Raw genomic sequence first — 21,604 nt, forward strand, 5'->3', positions numbered from 1 at the left:
GGGATCCAGCCTCCCCTTCATTCAAAGGATTCTGGGTCTGTAAACTGGCTCAAGTCTGGAAATTGATTGAGGGGCCTTGATTCTCTGTTTTTGTAGTTCAAATTAGTCTTTTGTCCATTTGACCTAGAAGTTTTCTGCTTGTATAGATTAAGTAGGAATGCAGTAGGTTTCCTATCAATTTCACTTCTAGCTCTGCACAAGTTAGACTATTCTGATTGCTGTTTTGCCTCTGCTATCTATTATGGTAACTCCACCCACCTTGTCTTTGAAGGTTGAGTGCTGCCACTTGGCCCCTGCCTCCTCAGGATCCAGTTATTCCCATTGTATTTAAATTTTGTAGTTGAGTGACGGCAGTTCCCACATTAGATCTGACATACAGAGAAGAGTAAGTACAAGGCTTTTCAAAGAGGTAGGTGCTACCTTCACAAATCTATTTTGCAAGGCATTGGTCAAGGGTATATCTTCTGGACCCACCCTACTGGGATGAGTTGGTCTGAAGTGACTAATTCACTCCACCACCCCAATCTCCCTAAGCTTTTGGATCCCTTCCTCTACATTAAACCAAGAGAGATCAGGCATTTCCAGCTCTCTCACAGTGGGCAGTCTTTTAATCCATATTTCAGCTAACCAAGCAACCAAACTATTAGAACCTTTGTAACTCCCTGAACCAAGCAAATAAACTCTTAGAACCTTTTGTAACTCCCCAAGCTGCAACATTAAATGCAGAGTCCATACTTAGTTGGCCCAAATTAATAAATTTGGCCTAATACAACTCTGTGTTCCTTCCACCATTATCCCCCACCCTTAATATCCATTCCCATGCCTGTTCTCCAGATTTTTGTTTATATAAATTAGAAAACTCAAGCAGTTCTTTTCAAGTGTAGTGCACCTCCTCATGAGTCCCACTCTCAACCTCACCTGTAGGGGCCTGCTGGGACTTTAGTTATAGGTCTAGAAGCAAATGGAGGTGTTGGGGTGGCTCCTGAGGAGAATCAACATTATCTTGCCTGGCAACTGCCTCAGGGGAGGCCATCACTGTTGCCTCAGGCAGCACAGAGTTTATCTCCTCAGACAAATGTGGAAAGGCTGATAGCAGCCTGGGTCCAGGAGGGGATGTTGCCACTAATGGAGATGGGGAAGCTGTTCCATCTGGCAAAAAGAGTTCATCACAGTTTATAAACTAGTGTCCCCAGCTTCATCAGGGTCCTCCCACACATCCCCATTCCAAGTTGCAGGGTCCCATTATTTTCCAATTGATGCCCTCACTTTAACAGTAGACACCTGGCAAGGCTGTGCATACACCTTTCATTGCAGGTCAGCCATTTGCACAATAAGAGCTTGTGTCTGTTTTCCCACAATTTCAGCTCTTTCTCTACAGGACATAAGACTCTCACTCTGAGCAATCTTAGCAGATTTGAGGCTCAGTATATGCTTCTGAAGCCAGGAGATAGAATATTTGAGCTCATCATTTGCTTTCATCACTTTGTCCAGTGAACTTAGGAGCAACCAACCAGCTTTATTATGGTACTTAGTTCTCCACATAGGGTCAAAGTTATTAGGTATAGAGTCACTAAACTCCGTGCCTCTCATGAGTGATGAATCAAGATTGTCAAATGCATTTATTTTGCGTAACTCTGTAAACACTTCACGCCAAGGACTATCAGTGTTTTCCATGCTATTAGAAATAGAGTCCTTAGCATTTTGTGGTCTAATCATATTAAGCAGCCAACTCCCCAAACCCCAAAACCAATGAAAGAACTCCATCCTTAATATTCTCTTCTGCTAGAACCACTCCTTGTACCAAAATCTTTATTAGTCAGGGTTCTCTAGAGGGACAGATGGAATATATACGTGTACAGAAAGGGGAGTTCATTAGATATTAACTAACATGATCATGAGGTCTCACAATAGGCTGCAGGCTGAGGAGCAAGGAGAGCCAGTCCAAGTTTCAAAGCTGAAGAACTTGGAGTTCAATGTTCGAGGGCAGGAAGCATCCAGTGCGGGAGAAAGATGTAGATTAGGAGGCTAGGCCAGCCTCTTTTCACATTTTTCTGCCTGCTTATATTGTAGCCACACTGGCAGCTGATTAGATTGTGCCCACCCAGATTAAGGCTGGGTCTGCCTTTCCCAGCCCACCGACTCAAATATTAACCTTCCTTGGCAACACCTTCATAGACACACCCAGGATTAATACTTTATATCCTTCAATCCTATCAAGTTGACACTCAGTATTAACCATCACAATCGGGATACCTGAAAAGCCATAGAAGCCAGCTTGAAGGGCCTCCCTCTGGCAAATTTGGGACGATTTGGCCATCAGACACATCATATTTGCAATAATTAAAACCCCTCGAATAAGATAATAAACCATGAGCCCATACTGATCTGAATAAATTAAAAGTTGGATGAAGAAACAGTATACTTACAGAGTTTTGAAGAATCTTTCACAAAATACTTGTTAACTATGAAGGTAAAAAAGAATGACTTTGCAGTAAAGAAGCCTGGAGGACACCACTTTAATCAAGTGATGAATGTGAACATCATCACTAATAGGACCAGTCGGCAATGGTGCTACCTGATAGTAAACAGTGAGAAGAAGCCAGCATCACTTCTGTAATATTACTGCAAAAGATGTGTAATCTGAATCTAATTATGAGCAAACAGCATGCAAACTCAAACTGAGGGACATTCTATAAAATCACTAAATTGTTAACTTCAAAAATATTAATAACATGAAAGTCAAGGGAAGACTGAGGAAATAAGATTGACCAAAGAGACCTGATGACTAAATGCTGCACAATATTTTGAACTACTCATTTTATTATGAAGGACATTATTGGAACAACTGGTGAAATGTGAATGATGTCTGAGGATTAGATGGTAATAATGTGTCAATATTAATTTTCTGGTTAAGATTATGTAGGAGAATACAAAATCAATGTGCAAAACTCACAAGCATTCTTGTACACCAGTAACAGACAAACAGAGAGCCAAATCATGAATGAACTCCCATTCACAATAGCTTCAAAGAGAATAAAATACCTAGGAATCCAACTTACAAGGGATGTAAAGGACCTCTTCAAGGAGAACTACAAACCACTGCTCAGTGAAATAAAAGAAGACACAAACAAATGGAAGAAAATACCATGCTCATGGATAGGAAGAATCAATATAGTGAAAATGGCCATACTGCCCAAGGTAATTTACATATTCAATGCCATCCCCATTAAGCTACCAATGACTTTCTTCACAGAATTGGAAAAAACTACTTTCAAGTTCATATGGAACCAAAAAAAACCCCGCATTGCCAAGACAATCCTAAGCCAAAAGAACAAAGCTGGAGGCATCACGCTACCTGACTTCAAACTATACTACAAGTCAAAGTAACCAAAACAGCATGGTACTGGTACCAAAACAGAGATATAGACCAATGGACAGAACAGAGCCCTCAGAAATAATACCGCACATCTACAGCCATCTGATCTTTGACAAACCTGAGAAAAACAAGAAATGGGGAAAGGATTCCCTATTTAATAAATGCTGCTGGGAAAATTGGCTAGCCATAAGTAGAAAGCTGAAACTGGATCCTTTCCTTACTCCTTATATGAAAATTAATTCAAGATGGATTAGAGACTTAAATGTAAGACCTAAAACCATAAAAACCCTAGAAGAAAACCTAGGTAATACCATTCAGGACATAGGCATGGGCAAGGACTTCATGTCTAAAACACCAAAAGCAAGGGCAACTAAAGCCAAAATTGACAAATGGGATCTAATTAAACTAAAGAGCTTCTGCACAGCAAAAGAAACTATCATCAGAGTGAACAGGCAACCTACTGAATGGGAGAAAATTTTTGCAATCTACTCATCTGACAAAGGGCTAATATCCAGAACCTATAAAGAACTCAATCAGATTTACAAGGAAAAAACAAACAACTCCATCAAAAAGTGGGCAAAGGATATGAACAGACACTTCTCAAAGAAAGACATTCATACAGCCAACAGACACATGAAAAAATGCTCATCATCACTCGCCATCAGAGAAAATGCAAATCAAAACCACAATGAGATACCATCTCACACCAGTTAGAATGACAGTCATTTAAAAATCAGGAAACAACAGGTGCTGGAGAGGATATGGAGAAATAGGAACACTTTTACACTGTTGGTGGGACTGTAAACTAGTTCAACCATTGTGGAAAACAGTGTGGCGATTCCTGAAGGATCTACAACTAGAAATACCATTTGACCCAGTCATCCCATTACTGGGGATATACCCAAAGGATTATAAGTCATGCTGCTATAAAGACACATGCACACCTATGTTTATTGTGGCACTATTCACAATAGCAAAGACTTGGAATCAACCCAAATGTCCATCAGTGACAGATTGGATTAAGAAAATGTGGCACATATACACCATGGAATACTATGCAGCCATAAAAAAGGATGAGTTCATGTCCTTTGTAGGGACATGGATGCAGCTGGAAACCATCATTCTCAGCAAACTATCGCAAGAACAGAAAACCAAATACCGCATGTTCTCACTCGTAGGTGGGAATTGAACAATGAAATCACTTGGACACAGGAAGGGGAACATCACACACCAGGTCCTATTGTGGGGAGGGGAGAGGGATAGCATTAGGAGATATACCTAGTGTAAATGACGAGTTAATAGGTGCAACACACCAACATGGCACATGTATACATACGTAACAAACCTGCACGTTGTGCACATGTACCCTAGAACTTAAAGTATAATAAAAAAAAGAATACTTTCACATATTATACAGTTTTTAAAAGTTAAGAGACCATGAAATTCTAAAAAAAAAAAAAATACGTTTCTCAAAACAAATATTTTAATGTCAATTCAGGCAATTCCAGGACTCTCTACAACTCACAATTTATTAATCTGGTTATTTAAATCCTAGGGGAAATTAATTTTACTAAGTCATAGCATATTAGCATTGGGCATAAAAAAATACCCTACAATGAATAGTAATACTGATGATAGAAAATACAAATTTATTAAAAATAATACATCATTCTAAAAAAAAGATTATGTAGGAGAATATTTTTATTTGTAGGAAATGCATTACATCATTTGGTAGTGATGCGGCATCATGTTGGCATTTAAATCATAGTTCGGAAAAAAAACATTTTTATGTAATGTACTTCAAAGAATTCAAAGAATTTATTGCACTTAATGATCATATTGATCTATACTTTCTTAACTTTTTTTTCCCCTTGACTTCCTTTGGCTTCACAAACACTGGTTGTCTTACCTGTTAGATTATTTTCTTCTCAAGGACCATTCTTAGTCACCTTATTCTTTTGTTGTGGGTACTAATTTGTAATGTTTTTTTCCTTGGCCTTCTCTTCTTTCCCCTTTAATAATTTCTTCTATTCCTTTCAACTCTAGGCGTATCTATCCTAAATCTGCATCTTTATCCTAACTATTTCCTGATCTTTAGACCTACATTTTACTTGAAGTTAGCTTTTTTTAGTACTTCTTTTTCTGTCAATCTAGACCTTTGGTATATAACTCAGTACTGGGTTAACTTGACGGGCTCACTAATGCATACTCATATTTTGTGAAAAATGTGGGGTTTACTTTTCTTATTTTGAAAGATAGTAAAATTGGCTTCTGTAATGGAACAGAGGGTTATTAAGAAAATTTCAGAATAGTTACTTCCTATACTGATCTAGGATCAGGGTCGCAAACTTATTTCCAAAATGAAAGACAAGTTTGATTACAGTAGAAGGTTGCATGTTATAAAAAGGTGAATTTTATCTTGATATGAAACAAACTTTTAGGGATATTATCTGAGATAACATGAAGAAGTAAAAATATTATCTCATCTCCCAAATCTGTTTTGAAGGAAGAGGTTATGAGACAAGTTTTAACTGTATATATGAAAAAGGAGTTCATATTATAAAATTGTCTTAGTTCTAACATGAAATAAGAGTGAAAATATGAGTATTTTTAGTTGGCATATTTAAAATTAAACATTTTAAATTGATCAAGAATAGCAGGGATGGTGAAAAGGTATTCATTATAATTCCATTCATTTAAAAATGTTGATAAATACCTTTCTTATTTAAGCATTTTTATTTTACAGCTGTATATATGTGTATGTTGAAAATTAATGTTTTATATCCAACTCTCCACCAGAAAGTATGAGTCATTTCTGTACCAAAACACTTTTGGATATCTCATTCGATTTTTTTGCAAATAACTCAAATAGCTCTCCCAAAATGCTTGGTTTTGGTGGGACATTACAGGTCCTTTATTTGTTGAGCTCTCTTCAAAAGTAATAATTCTTTCTATGAATGAATCTCTACTCAGTGCAAGAGATTACAGGTGGCCAAATGACTCTCTTCCTGAAGCTGAACTCAGATATAGTAAACATTGGCATTTAATTGGTGTTAATTTTAGTGTAATTCATTGTCTCTCTTATTTTAAAAAATGGTATTTTCTGAAACCAGTGTTACTTGGAAAACCTTGGCTAACTCGCAAGTTCCTGAGAAATATTATTGGATACCCCAATAGCCCTGACTTGACCACTGTGCAAGCTATGCATGTAACAAAATTGCACTTGTACCCCCTAAATTTATACAAACAAAAAATAGTGTATTGCCAAGAACATCTTAATAATTCAACAAAAACGCCTTCTTTAAAAAGTCCAAAAATACTTTAATTTTATAATTATTTATTGAGATCCTGCTGATTTTATAGGCTCACATTGTACTATGACAAGGATCCGAAAGAAATATATACCTTATAAAGACTTTAATCAGTTTTGAGAAACAAAATACATTCACATGAAACAGCAAGAAAACCATGAAAAGATATAATGTAGTGTTAGCTTAGTACATTAATATTCTTGTTGAATCAGACAGTCATCAGTAATCTTCCTATAGCACTGACATAATTTTTGGTTACTTAATGAGTCAGTATAAGTCTGGATTTATTTCATGTTTTCTATGCTTTATAATATTTGATTATAAAAGGCTTATTTTTCAGCACTGAAGTCAGCACATATTGTTGGATACATACTAATTGCTAGCACACTTATAGGCATTGGGGTTACATATGTAAGCAAAATAGAGTCTGTATACTGAAGCACCTTACCGCTTTGTGTGTACATGTACTCTGGGTGATGATGCCAGGGAAGACACAGACAGTTAACATTTGAATATATAAATAAAAAATTCCAGATATTTTTAAGTATTATGAAGGTAATAAAAATTTTGGGGTGGAAGTGCACTGACTACTGTTGTCTGAGGAGCCAAGATTTTAGCTGAAGATTGAATAATGAGAAAGAATTAAGTAGGTAGTTAGATTTATAGTTTGGAGCTCAAGGAGAAGTCTAGGGTGATGATAGAAGTTTGAGAGTCACTATTATGAATATGATATTTAAAACCATGAGAGGCCAAGTGCAGTAGCTCACACCTGTAATCACACTTTGGGAAGCTGAGGCAGGCGGATCACTTGAGGTCAGGAGTTCAAGACCAGCCTGGCCAACATGGTGAAACCCCATCTCATGTCTACTAAAACTACAAAAATTAGCTGGGCGTGGTGGCAGGCTCCTGTAATCCTAGCCACTCGAGAGGCTGAGGCAGGAGAATAGCTTGAACCCAGGAGGCAGAGGCTGCAGTGAGCCAAGATTGTGCCATTGCACTCCAACCTGGGTGACAGAGCAAGACACTGTCTCAAAAACAACCAACCAACCATGAGGGTGCTTAAGTTACATCAGTGAATATAACTGGAGAAGAGAGGAGTATAGAGCCCTGGAACAGTTCAACGTTAAGAAGATGAAGAGGAGGAGGAGGCAGCAAAGGAACCTGAGAAGAAGCAGGTGGTGATTAGGAGGAAACCTAGGCAAATGTGGTATTTCAGCAGCAAGAAAAGAAAGTGTTTCACAAAAGGGAAAGCCAACAATGTCAAACACAGTCAAGAGGTCAAATAAGATGGGAGTTGAGAGCTGACCTTTGTCTGCACTGAGGTGAGACTCATCAGTGACTTAGTAAGAGTTGTCTTTGGAGAAGTGAGGAAGAAAAGCCTTATCGACAGATAGAAGAGAGAATAGATGGTAAAAAAAACCAAGGCAATAAGAATATGCAAATCTTTTGAAGGATTTGCTATGAATCAGAGGAGAATAGGGGATAAAATCCAATGTTTTGAAAAGATGGATAATATAGCACAGGTTTTTGTGCCAAAAACTCCAGTAGAAAAAGCAGTGATGCAGCATAGAGATGGAATAATTACAGGAGTGAAGCCTTTGAAAAGGTGAGATGGGATAGGATCCTGAGCAAACATGATGGCCTTAATAATGGTAGGAAAATTTCTTCTCTTATAACAGGAGGGAAGGCAGAAGTTGTGGGAAAAAAAAAAAAAGATGCAGATGGGTTAGTGGAATTTATATTAGAATGATGAAGTAGTTTTTACCGTACTGCATCTACTTCTCTTGAAATTCAAGATTAGATTAGCAACAAAGTGTAACAGAGGAACAGGTGTGCAAGAGTGAGGAGAAAGAAGATGTAAAATTGTCCTCTCTGAGAATAGTAAGTTAAATTTGCTAAGACATCATAGTGGGTGGTAAACTTCACAAGAGAAGAGTGCCAGTTGGAAATTTGCAGCCATAAATAGTAAGTAAATCTTATCAACACTTTTTGTGATTTTTCTAAAACAATACTTTTGCCAATCAGTAGCAGTAGGCATCTCTATTACCTAGATAGTATTCTTGAAAAACCACTTTCTGCTCAAGGAAACAGGTTAGAAAAATGACTCATTTTAGGTCTGGGGCAGAAAACTTTCAAAATAGACCTGACATTTGATCATAACAGAGCAAGGAAGCCATCAAAAACTTCTATAGTCACGTCAAAAGGACTCAGGGGACAGCATGAAGAGTCTTTCACTTGTTCAAGATGAAATAATATGAATATCAATAAGGAAAATAACTATAATGGATTGAAACACATCAAATATGTTTAAATCCATGAGTTCAAATTGATAAAAAAAAAAAACCAAAAAAAAAAAACCAACAACAAAACCATACACACAACAACAACTAAGTGGAAACTTCTGAAGTAATCTAGTTAACCAGCTTTTTAATTTAAAAACTGATAAAGAAAATCGAGCATTTTTTCTTTTTCTATATCAGCCATGTCTTTGGATACCCATAGATGTGGTGAAATTTCTTTTTAAAGGGGTGTTCCAGTAAATAAATAATTAATGATATAATTGGAATATCACCATTTTGTAATTCCAGATTAATTCATGAACTTAGACATTTAGCAAAATAAGCTACTAACATCACAAAAAGGAATACCAAATATGGTGTGCCTTCTGATAACATCAAACCATGAAATGTCTTGTCCAAAAAAATTGAACATGAATCTGATTATGCTTCTAGATTCAATTTTCTATTACCAATTTTCCAAGAATACAGAAGAAAGATTAACATGTTAATCTATATGGTAGGTATTTAATTAGCCAAATCCATATTAAGGGAAACTCTACCAAATTAAACAATAGTGCCTACGGAAGGTTTATGATTTGGTGATATAAAACAATACATTAACTATAAAGGAAGTGATACCATAAAAGTGAGGATAGTGGTTACACTTAGAAAGGAAGAGTCTTTGGGAGAAAACATGTGGATAGGTTTTGGGTAGCTGGCAAGATTCTGTTTAAATGAATATTATGTAGAAAGGTGGTTGTCTTATAACAATTCATTAAGCTGTATGTGGTTCTTTATATCTGAGTTATATTTAACAATACTAGAGCAAAACTTTTAAATGAGGATAAGGCATTTACATATTTTAAATTCTATTAATTTAATTTGTGAAGTTACTTGTTAAGCTTTTGTAGGAAATGGGAGGGACAAACAGTGTTAAAGACTTGAGAATAAATAACAGAGTTGCAAACGGCAACTAAGATCACAAATCAAAGAAATCAAGTGAGCTCTACATGAAAGAGCTGCTCAGCATTAGTCGGTCACTTCAGCCATCTCTAACACATGTTCTCATCTTCGTGTTGAAAATGGATTAAGTGGAATATACATTGAAAATGCCTGTTTACAGATGCTACATGTTGCTTTTCAAAGTGCTTTTATGTATATTATATCATGACAGATTCTAAATGAATTTGTGAGTGGAACTGATAATGCTATCTAAATTCTCTGTACATAAAAATAGTGAATGTTTATTAATTTAAAAAAATTTTAAAATATCTAAGAAAACAAACTTCCCTTTACTGTAGATGTCAATATATTATTTCAAGTAATTTTTCCCTTACTTATAAGAGTTCCTGCCCCTTATTTATTTAAGGAAATAATGTTCACCAGTTTGATAAAAATTGAGATAGATTAAATTGTTGTTTGAGAAAATGTTTAAGATATTCATGATAGTTTGACAGGCCTGAAGTAAATGTAAACTACTCCTTTTTTTTTTTTTTCTGCCAGAGGTCTCTTTATTAGTATCCACGATCGAGGGCATATTGCTTCGGTTCTCAATGCATGGCCAGAAGATGTCATCAAGGTAAGTTATCATGTTTTTCCATTATGGCAAATTTTTTCTTTTTTCTGTCCCATAAAACGGTTTAAAACATACTGACAATTCTCATGATAATAGGTAGCATTCATTAGCTTTTCTAGCGAATATCACCTAATTTATATCCCTTTGATTTTTACATAGTGGGTTAATTTTATTCTGATGCCATTTAGATACTAAGTTTTCCTATTATTTCTATCTAATTTCTTAGTACCTCCATTCTAAGTAATGATAAATGTTGAATATGTGAGAGCATCTGAATTTCTTTAAGCAAACCCTTAAATTCTATCTGTTGTGTTTAATTATCCACTAGGAGGAATCCAAGTAGGCAAGAAAAAAAGTCTGTTAATTCATTTATTTTATTATTATGACTTTAAGTAGCTCATTTGACTTCCCTCTGTAAGTGAGCTAATGAAAATAAAAGTAATAATAGTACCTGACATTTGGTAGCATTCCGAATGAGACTTTTTACATGGATTAGCTCTTATAATAATAATAATTGATTGAGGAAAGAAAGGCACAGATGGGTTACAAAGTAGCCTAAGATAGTGGTGGGAACTCCATACAGGCCCCAGAGCTGGCCTCTGAGTCCCTGTTCTTAGACACAGGGCTATGCCATCTTCCTTGTCTAAGGGAGTTGAGAAGTGTTTGTTCTCCCTTTGGTTCCCTCTTTCCTTTCTGTTGAGTGCCTAGCAACTTAGTGGTATCTTTTAATACCAGGATGGAATAAATCAATGCCTTTTGGTGGTACAAAGGCACTTCAGGTATAACTTCTGAATGTAAGTCCACTAATGATCTTTTTAAAATTATTTTAATTTTTTTTGAGACAAAGTCCCACTGTGTTGCTCAGTCTGGTCTTGAACTTCTGACCTCAAGCAGTCCTCCTGCCTGAGCTTCCCAAAGTATTGAAACTATAGGTGTGAGCTACCATGCCTGGGTGATCTTTCCTATTTGAGATATTGTGGCTATAATTGATTAATTTGGTTCTGTAGGGCTCATGCTAGGAAAACTTGTAAATTAAAGTGGTTTTTATTATTTCCAATGTCCTCAATTTTCTTTCTTTTTTTTTTTTTTTTTTTTTTTCTTTCTCCACCTAAGTTGCTTCCTCAGCTTTTCTGCTATCAACAAGACCATATTATCCAGATTCTGGTCTTAGAAACTACCCTAAGAAACATCTTAATTCTATAAAGCATAAATGTCTGGTCACCTAAGGATGTTTACTTTTAATCAGGACCTAAAGGAGATTTAAAGAATTAACAAGTTGGCTAGAAGTGGTGGCTCAGGCCTGTGATCCCAACACTTTGGGAGGCCGAGGTGGGTGGGAAGATTGCTTGAGCTCAGGAGTTTGAGACCAGCCTGGGCAACATAGTGAGACTCCATTTCTAGAAAAAATTTAAAAATTAGCTGGAATGGTGGTGCATGCCTGTAGTCTCAGTTACTTGGGAGGCTGAGGTAGGAGGATCACTTGAACCCAGGAGTTCGATTCTGCAATGGGCTATGATCACACCACTACACTCTAGCCTGGGCAACAGATTGAGACCCTGTCTCGGAAAAAAAAACAAAAAACAAAAAAGAATTAACAAGTCAATATAGGAAATAGTTCTGCAGTAGAGAGTTCTAGTCAATACCCCTGTAATCGTAACAGCTAGGCAGAAAGCTATCACACCATGTTTCTTGTTTTTCCAACTAGCTGATCTCTACATCTTTAACTTTATTCATAGGCTACTTTTATCCTTTGGACTCTTAATATTGGGCCCTTACTGATGTTCTTATCCCTAACTATGCCCTCTTTTATTTAAAAGTCTTAGTGTAGTGCCTGGCACATAGTAGGTACTTAGTAAATGGCAGCTATTGACTGTAAAAGAATGCTGAAGATAGATAAGTACATCTTATATGGTCTCTCACTATATACTTGAAAGTACCCATGAAATAAAGTCAATTATTAGGCAAAATATAATCAAACTATGTGGTATTATAAGTGCCTTATTTATTCATTCTGAGGATATTATTATTTAGAGAAGGCTGGAATAGTTAAGAAAACTTTTGTAGCAAAGTCGGAACTTAAATCCAACCTTTGATAGTTAGAAAGGGAAAAACATACTATTCTAAGAAGGGAACAGATGAATGTAGGTATCAAGTTCAGTAAGAGAATGGGGTGTTTTTAGACAATAAGAAAATTCACTGGCCTGACTAAATCTGAATTAATATTGGAATATAGTGGACCTAAGATTGTTTAAGGGGTAATCAAATTATAAAAGGTTTTGAAATTCAGAAAAAGATTTAGATTTGAACAAATAGAATGTCATATTTAACAAGGAAATCACTTTGTATTAGTAATATTTGAACAAGGTTCACTGGAAACAGATTTTAGAGTAGTTTCAGGAAAGCAGGAAAAGATGCAAAGCTTCTGCATTTAGGTAGGCTACAAGAGGATGGGCCTTGGGAAATTAAATGAAGGGATGAAGACAGGACACATGGAGAGTATCTTTGTGTGTTCAGCAGAAATCTGCATATTTCATACAGAAGTTTCTATTTAGGTAATGCCTAGATAATAATTTGTATAGTGTGGTGAAGATTTAATTTCTGAGAAATGGACATCACTGATAGAATTGTAGTTGTCTTACTGACATTAATCCTGCAGTTGTGACTTAATGATTGTATAGAAAACATCCAACTGCTTCATTTTTCTGAAGCAGGAGATAAAGTAGGTTAAAAAAAAAAAAGCAAGAGAATATTAATTTAGTGATAAACTACTTAAGTGACAAAACTTTTTTTCTTTGAGAGAATTGTTTTACTGTTAAAATCTACTCTTTTATATGGAAGTATTTATGAATTAATGCCATAAATGTACATTTGTAATAAAGCATAAATATCAAATGTCTCAAAACATATTTTAAAAACTTCTCGAACTACTACACATATAAATGTTCATGTATATGTATATAATTAAATAATATAAATAACTCTGAGAGAAGAACTTAGGGAATAAAAGTTATGAAGAAATAAGAAATAATGAACTTTTTTTTTTTTTTTTTTTTTTTTTTTAGACAGTTTCACTCTTTTTGCCTAGGCTGGAATGCAATGGTGCAATCTCTGCTCACTGCAACCTCTGCCTTGCAGGTTCAAGCAATTCTCCTGCCTCAGCCTCCCGAGTAGCTGGGAGGCTACTCACCACCACACCCGGCTAATTTTTGTATTTTTAGTAGAAACGGGGTTTCACCATGTTGGTCAGGCTGGTCTCGAACTCCTGACCTCAGGTGATCCGCCTGCCTCAGCCTCCCAAAGTGTGCTGGGGTTACAAGTGTGAGCTACCGCAAGTGGACTGCTTTTTTTTTTTTTCATGTTCAAGACATATATTTAGTTTAACATAGATGAGCTATCAAAAATAAGTGAAAAGGTATGCCACTTGAAATTCCTTTTTCAGAATTTTGAAACCAAATAACACCTCTCTGTGTTTAAGCACTTTCGATGAAATTTGGAAAGCATTTTATAAATTATTATTCAGGTCATAACTAAGCTAAGCTAAATGACTAAGCTAACTAAGCTAAATGACAATATTGCTTTTCTTATAAAACATATCATTAAAAATATTTGTAAGTATAGGCAGGCCAAATGGACTTTACCTATGTAAAGATCACATTCATAAAAGTTATATATTATCAATGATATGTAAAAGTACCTCTATTTGTGGTAATGCAATAAATAAAACTGTCTGTTAAATACACTTTAGAAGTATTAGGACTTTGAAAATTTGGCCTTAATTTAAAAAACAAAGTTATAGTTCTCTGCAGTATTTATCTTTTTTACCTTAAATCAGGGCTAAGTTAACCCAGTAGTATCAGATTGCTTCCTCCAAAAGAGCATCACATATTGATCCATTGCTATTTGACATGAAAAATCTTCCAAAGACAAATGTATAGAATATGCAAAAATGATTTTCACCTACCTCCCAAATGTATTTGCTTTTAAGATAGTTTTGCAAGAGCTGAATAATATAGGTGAACAGGAAATTAAATAAAATATCTTAGAAATATATTTTAAAATATATTCTGCAATGTGGTATGGTGAAAAGAGCACTGTACTAGGAATTAACATATGTGGGTTTCTGGTTCTTTGATATTAATCAAGTAAATCACCTTAGCGAAATTATTTCAGTTCTCTGATTTTTCAGTTTCCTAATTTATAAAATAAGAGGAATAGATGGAATGTACTTTAGATTTCTGTTTACTTCTAAAATGCTATGACTTTATAATTAGCTCTGATGAAATAATAGTAATAATAGCTATAAATTTTTAAGAATTTGTAATGTACCAGGTACTGTGGTAAGTTCTTTATATATCATGATTTCATTTTATGTAATCATAGTTTTATTCAATTTACTAATATTTGTTGATTGTTTACTGTGTGCCAAATGCTGTACTAGGTGCTGATGTACAGTGGTAAGCAAAAAGACCCAGTTCCCAATTTTATACAGCTACTCAGAAAAGTACATTTATTACTCCCAATTTACCAATAAGAAACAGAAGCTTAAAATTCACCCAAGGCCAAATAACTGACATTTTCCCACATTTCTCTGAATATGATGAGTGTAGCAGTTTGTAGACTAATAAATTATGTTTCATAAGATTGGTTTTGTTTAAATTCATATAATTGACATGATCACAAAGATGTTCAATAATGATATCAAATTACATCGAATTAAAATCTCCACATGATTAAAGTATGTGCTTCATAAATATTCAAGTTAATTAGAAATAAACTAAGCAGGCTGGGCGCGGTGGTGACACATGCCTATAATCCCAGCACTTTGGGAGACTGGGACGGGTGGATCACGAGGTCAGGAGTTTGAGACCAGCCTGGCCAACACAGTGAAACCGAGTCTCTACTACAAATACAAAAATTAGCTGGGCATGGTGGTGAGCGCCTGTAATGCCAGCTACTCGGGAGGCTGAGACAGGAGAATTGCCTGAACCTGGGCGGCAGAGGTTGCAGTGAGCTGAGATCACGCCACTCCTCTCCAGCCTGGGCGACAGAGCAAGACTCTGTCTCGGAAAAAAGAAAAAGAAAAAGAAAAAGAAAGAAGGAGGGAGGGAGGGAGGGGGGAAGCAGACAAAATTCATTAAATCTAGTGGAAAATGTTCAGGTAAGAGAAGTAGCAGACTGTACCGGACATGTTTCAAAGATACCAAGTGATTATAGGAGTTAAGGAGAATGGGTCAGATTGTTGTAAAAATAGGAGGATAGTGCCAGGATGCATAAACTAAAGATCAGAGCATTTAGGGCAGAGGTGTAACCTCCTCAATCTCTTCAGTAACTATGCAGTAATTTACTAAGGACACTCTTGCGCAAAACCACCTTCTTTTGGTTCCTGGTGTGAGCTCTTATTTCCTTATGCTTTACCTACTTGCTCCTCTTGATTGAAAACTTAAGTTATTTGGTATGTTTGAATCTTTATGTGCACACATGCCCTTCTTTTTTCAATAACCTAATTAAGCATATTTATAAATCAAGTTCATTTCTTCACCTTATTCTTCCACAATTACAATTTATAAAATCTTTTTCATATATATTCAATTTATGTTTTTTTAACAGCTTAATATTTCACTAGTAGTTACTTCAGAAGTAGAGTCAGAAATTGTGTCTCAGGATTTGTGAAAACCTGTTAATAGGTAATTTTTCTTTTTCTTCTAGGCCATTGTGGTGACTGATGGAGAGCGTATTCTTGGCTTGGGAGACCTTGGCTGTAATGGCATGGGCATCCCTGTGGGTAAATTGGCTCTATATACAGCTTGCGGAGGGATGAATCCTCAAAAATGTCTGCCTGTCATTCTGGATGTGGGAACCGAAAATGAGGTAATTTATTTACGCCTATAAGGCAGCTATGTACCTTTAAAAATGGCATAAATCCTTGCATTTTGAACTTATTCCAGGAACTTCATAAAATTCATTCTTTTTTGTATGGTTCTCTCTCTCTCTCTCCAAATCTCCCTTTAGTATTATTAAAAAAATTACTTCTCCTGTTCTCCTTTTCCCATCTTTATAACGTGATTAATCTTTTATCTGCTTCCCTAGTGCCTTATGTTGCTTCGATATGTATTTTCACCATTATTCTATAGAGTATATGTTTTACTTTAAGACAATAGTTTTAAAAATTATTATTTTTTTATTATATAGGAACTAATCCTATGGGATTTATTAAATTAATCAGTCTGAAATATTCTTGTTTTAAAAACTATATTGAACCTAAAGTAGATCATTTGGAGTTTAACTTTTCTCATTCATGACTTTATATTTTAGAATCTTAAAGTCATATGTTAAATACTACTTTTTTGCTCATCCTTTACTGCTAATATTTAGGATTAGTTAGCTAACTAGATACTAGAAGTTAAATGTAGAATTCTCTGAAATAGAAATGAAAGATAATAGTCAGTTAAGGATGAACATTTAAAAAGTTATTTACAAATTTCAGACCTAGGTCCCAAGCAGGTATATCATCAAATAAGACCATAACACAAATACGTACATGCATTATGTTTATTTTCTTTGTCTTCTTCTAAAACAATTGAAGTTAAAACTTTTGATCTGTAAGTAATGTGAAATATACTTTTGCATGAACAAAAATATATTTACAATAGTGACTTAAACAGTTATGTTTTTTAACATACACATAAAAAGTTATAATATTTAACTTGATCTGTGCCTGAATGCTCACTTAACCTTTATCAAAGGATACATTTTGATAAAAATACATTGCTTATCTGGCATTTTCTTTTCTGATACCAATAGAAATGGCTTAGAAATTATCAAAGCTGGCTTCTTGACCTCTTTAAAAAATTGTCCTAAAATTGTGTGTATACATTGAACATTAACATTTCGTCTTTAAGCCAGGAGAGGTGGTGTGTACCTACAGTCCTAGCTACTCAGGAGGCTGGAAGGTAGGAGGATTGCTTGAACTCAGGAGGTTCAGGATGCAGTGAGCCATGATCATGCAATTGGACTACAGCCTGGGCTACAGAGTGAGAGCCTGCTCTAAAAAATTTAAATTAAAATAAAATAAATATATTTCTACTTTATTTTTAAAATATATTTTAAAAATTGTTCTGTGATAAGTTGCATTGACATAAAATAGTTAATTTCTTATTTTTGATTTTTTGTTTGTTTGTTTTTTGTTTTTTAAGAATGAGTCTCACTCTGTCACCCAGGCTGGAGTGCAGTGGCGTGATCTCCACTTACTGCAACCTCCGCCTCCCAGGTTCAAGTGATTCTCCTGCCTCAGCCTCCCAAGTAGCTGGGACTACATGCACGTGCCACCATTCTTGGCTAATTTTTTCTATTTTTAGTAGAGAGGGGGTTTCACCGTGTTAGCCAGGATGGTCTCGATCTCCTGACCTCCTGATCCATCCACCTCACCCTCCCAAAGTGGGTGGGTGATTACAGGCGTGTAATCAGTGCTGGGATTACAGGCGTGAGCCACTGCACCCAACCTATTTGTTTTTATTTTCTTTAAGACAGGATCTCACTGCCGTTGCCTAGGCTAGAGTGCACTATCATGATCATGGTTCACTGCAGCTTCAATCTCCCATGCTCAGGTGATTCTGCCACCTCAGCCTCCCAAGTAGCTAGGACTACAGGTACATGCCACCACAACTGGGTAATTTTTTGTTTACATTGAAATCAAATTTTAAAAATCACAAAAATAGGTAATACATCTTAAAAATTCTGTGGAGAAATGAGGAGGAATATATAATGACAAAACAGACGTGCAAAAATGTTAGAATTTGGCTTTCTTTTTTTTTTGTAAGAGATAGGATGTTGCACTGCCACCCAGGCTGTAATGCAGTGGCAATATCATAGCTCATTGCAGCCTTAAACTCCTGAGCCCAAGTGGTCCTCCTGCCTCAGCCTTTCAAGTAGCTTAGATTTCAGGTGTGCACCACCACACCCAGCTAATTTTTTTAACTGTTTTTTTGTTTTGTTTTGTTTTTTGTTTTGTTTTTTAAGACGGGTTCTTGCTATGTAAGTTGCCCAGACTGGTTTTGAACTCCTGGTATCAAATAATCCTCCTACTTCACTGGGATAACAGTGAAGTTTTAAACAGTTTTAACCCTGTGCCATTTATTGAGTGTGTTTGTATAATGTGGACATTATAAAAGGCTGTGCACTAGTGAAACTGTAACACTAGGACTCTTGCATTGATTGTATTATATGAAAGAATTAATTTCATGAGCGAGATTGTTTTATATTAAAGAATTGATTTCATGAAAGTAGGTCTTAAAATTGCCAAATTGATGGTTGTCTTCAATTTTCCACATTATCTCTGTTTAGTGTATGTTTATTTCCTCCTTTGGTATTCATTGCTTTTATGTTATTACATTTCTATCCAGTATCTTACTTCCTCAGCCTGAAGAACCCATCCACCTATCCTTTACGAAATTTCTTAGTTTACCCAACTGTAGATCTAGCTTTCTCTCTTTTTTTTTTTTTTAATTAAGACATGTCTGGTTCATACTACATTTCAGAATTTTTAAGCCGATAATTAGAAAATAATCTGATTATCTAAATGAATCTACTGTTAAAATGCTGTGTATTATTTCTAGAGATTTTGCTTACTGCCATTGGACTTTCAGGAATATTGAGGGAAGAAAATTAAGTGAATGGTGAACCTTTAACTCTTTGACAGGTCACCGGAGAATACCTTTGTCACTTTGAGAGTGACAGAGGTCTTTGAGAGACCTTTCTGAAACTCCTCAAATTGCATTTGGTATTATACCAATATTGAGTACCTACTCATTATGTTAAGTGAAATAAACCAGGCACAGAAAGACAAATATCTCATGTTCTCACACCCGAGCTAAAAAAGTTGATCTCATGGAGGTAAAGAGAAGAACAATAGTTGCCAAAGACTGGGAAGGGTGTGTGTATGTCAGGGTAGGGAGTGGGAGGATGAAGAGAGGTTGGTTAATGGGTACAAATATGTCAATTGAAGAAGTAAGTTCTAATGTTTGATAGTAGAGTAGGGTGACTACATTTACCAACACTGTATTGTATATTTCAAAATAGCTAGAAGAGAGGACTTGAAATGCTATCAACACATTGAAATGATACTCAAGGTGGCTGGGCGCGGTGGCTCATACCTGTAATCCCAGAACTTTGGCAGGCCGAGGCGGGCGGATCACCTGAGGTTGGGAGTTTGAGACCAGCCTGAGCAATATAGAGAAAACCTGTCTCTACTGAAAATACAAAATTAGCTGGGCATGGTGGTACATGCCTGTAATCCCACCAACTTGGGAGGCTGAAGCAGTAGAACTGCTTGAACCCGGTGGCAGAGGTTGCAGTGAGCTGAGATCATGCCATTGCACTGCAGCCTGGGCAACAAGAGCAAAACTCTGTCTCAAAAAAAGAAAAGAAAAGAAAAGAAATAATACTCAAGATGATGGACTCCCTGAATACCCTGACTTGATCATTACACATTCCATGCATGTAACAAAGTATCACATGTACTCCATAAAAATATACAAATTTATGTATCAATAAACAAATTTTTAAAAAGTATTGAATATCTGCTATCCATCAAAGCCTAAGCAAAACCTAGATAATATTGGCGTAAAAAATGTAAGATTTTGCCAGCAGGATGCTCTGAATCTAGAAGAGGAGATACACATGTAACTAGTTTCAGTATGTATTAATTGCTTTCTTTGGTAAAGGCATTTGAAGGCGTTTAGCAAACCAATTCTCTGACAATTATTATATACTCTTGTTATCGGTGAACAAAGAATTGGACAAAACATACAAAACATACAAAGCAAGGAAAGAATGAAGCAAGAAAAGCAGAGATTTATTGAAAATGAAAGCATACTCCACAGAGTGGGAATGGGCCTGAGCAGCCGCTCAAGGACCTAGATACAGAATCTTGTCAGGTCCAAATACCCCCTAGAGGTTTCCCATTGGCCAATTGGTGTTCACCCCATTTAAATGAAGTGGTGGCCTGCAATCACTTCAGTGGTGGACTGAAGTGAAGTTACAAAGGTCACATTCCTAGCAAACATCTGATTGGTTGTGGAAAGCAACCAATGGGAGGATAAAGTAAAGTTACAAAACTGTGTTTCTATGCAAATGAAGGCTTGGCTCACAGTCAGTCTGATTGGTTGTGGACAGCAACCGATCAGAGGCTGAAGTGAAGTTACAAAGTTACGCTCCTGTGCAAATGTCTGATTAGTTGCAAAAACCAACCAATCAGAGGTACTTTGAATTTCTCATCTGCCAGCAGAAAAGGTAGGGGTTTGCAAAGGGAGTAGCCGCTGGTCATTTTGTTACTTAGGCATAGAAAGTTAGGGTTTTCCTTTCAATTTAGTTCTAGGAAGTCAGTGCAAAACGGCCTTAGGTTCCCTGCCTCCAGACCCTATTCTCCAGCCTCATTCTTATTCTTAAACTCTGTATTACTGTTATTTTCTTGCATCTTGTCCTTTTAAATAAATCATATTTTGGGAATCTAATTGTAAAAATGTATACTAGCAAATGATCAACTAGAGTTCTTATTCTAAAAGGAGAGTAAATTATTTGTTCACTTTATAAAAGATAGTTTAGCTCTACCCAGAGTTAGTTAAACTACAAAATTTACAGGTATACATATTCTTCAAGACTGCCCTCATTTCTGCCATCAACTGCAAGTTCAAGAGCTTCCCAAAACCAACTTCAGGCTTGATAATTTGCTAAGACTCAAAAAACTCACTGAAAGCTATTGTACTCACAGTTACAGTGTATTATGGGTGAAAGATAACACATTAAAATCACACAAAAGAAGAGATGTATAGGGAAGAGTCTAGAAGAGTCCCAAATGGGAAGCGTCCACTTTCCTGTAAAATCAGGACATGTTACCTTCCCAGTACAGATATGAAATATCAACATGTGTCCCACTGTTCAGAGTTTTACTGGGGCTCCATTACCTAGTCATGATTGATTGATTGATTGTCCAGGTGGTTGAACTCAGCCTTCAGGTTGGCCTATACTATATGACGCAAAGGCCCTACCCCAGATCACATGGTTAGTC

General features: G+C 36.0%; 1 protein-coding gene across 2 annotated transcripts in view; it reads left to right on the plus strand.

Moving 5' to 3' along the window:
- ME1 (malic enzyme 1) overlaps positions 1-21,604 on the plus strand; it is a 228,722-nt gene that overhangs the window by 86,600 nt on the left and 120,518 nt on the right. For both annotated transcript variants that reach the window (XM_045390294.3, XM_005552464.5), the window contains 2 exons: positions 10,470-10,545; positions 16,249-16,410. In XM_045390294.3, the coding sequence (XP_045246229.1) occupies positions 10,470-10,545; positions 16,249-16,410 (238 nt within the window). The remainder of the gene's footprint in view (positions 1-10,469; positions 10,546-16,248; positions 16,411-21,604) is intronic.

This window comes from Macaca fascicularis, chromosome 4 (genome assembly GCF_037993035.2).
Source record: "Macaca fascicularis isolate 582-1 chromosome 4, T2T-MFA8v1.1".
Taxonomy (NCBI): Eukaryota; Metazoa; Chordata; class Mammalia; order Primates; family Cercopithecidae; genus Macaca; species Macaca fascicularis.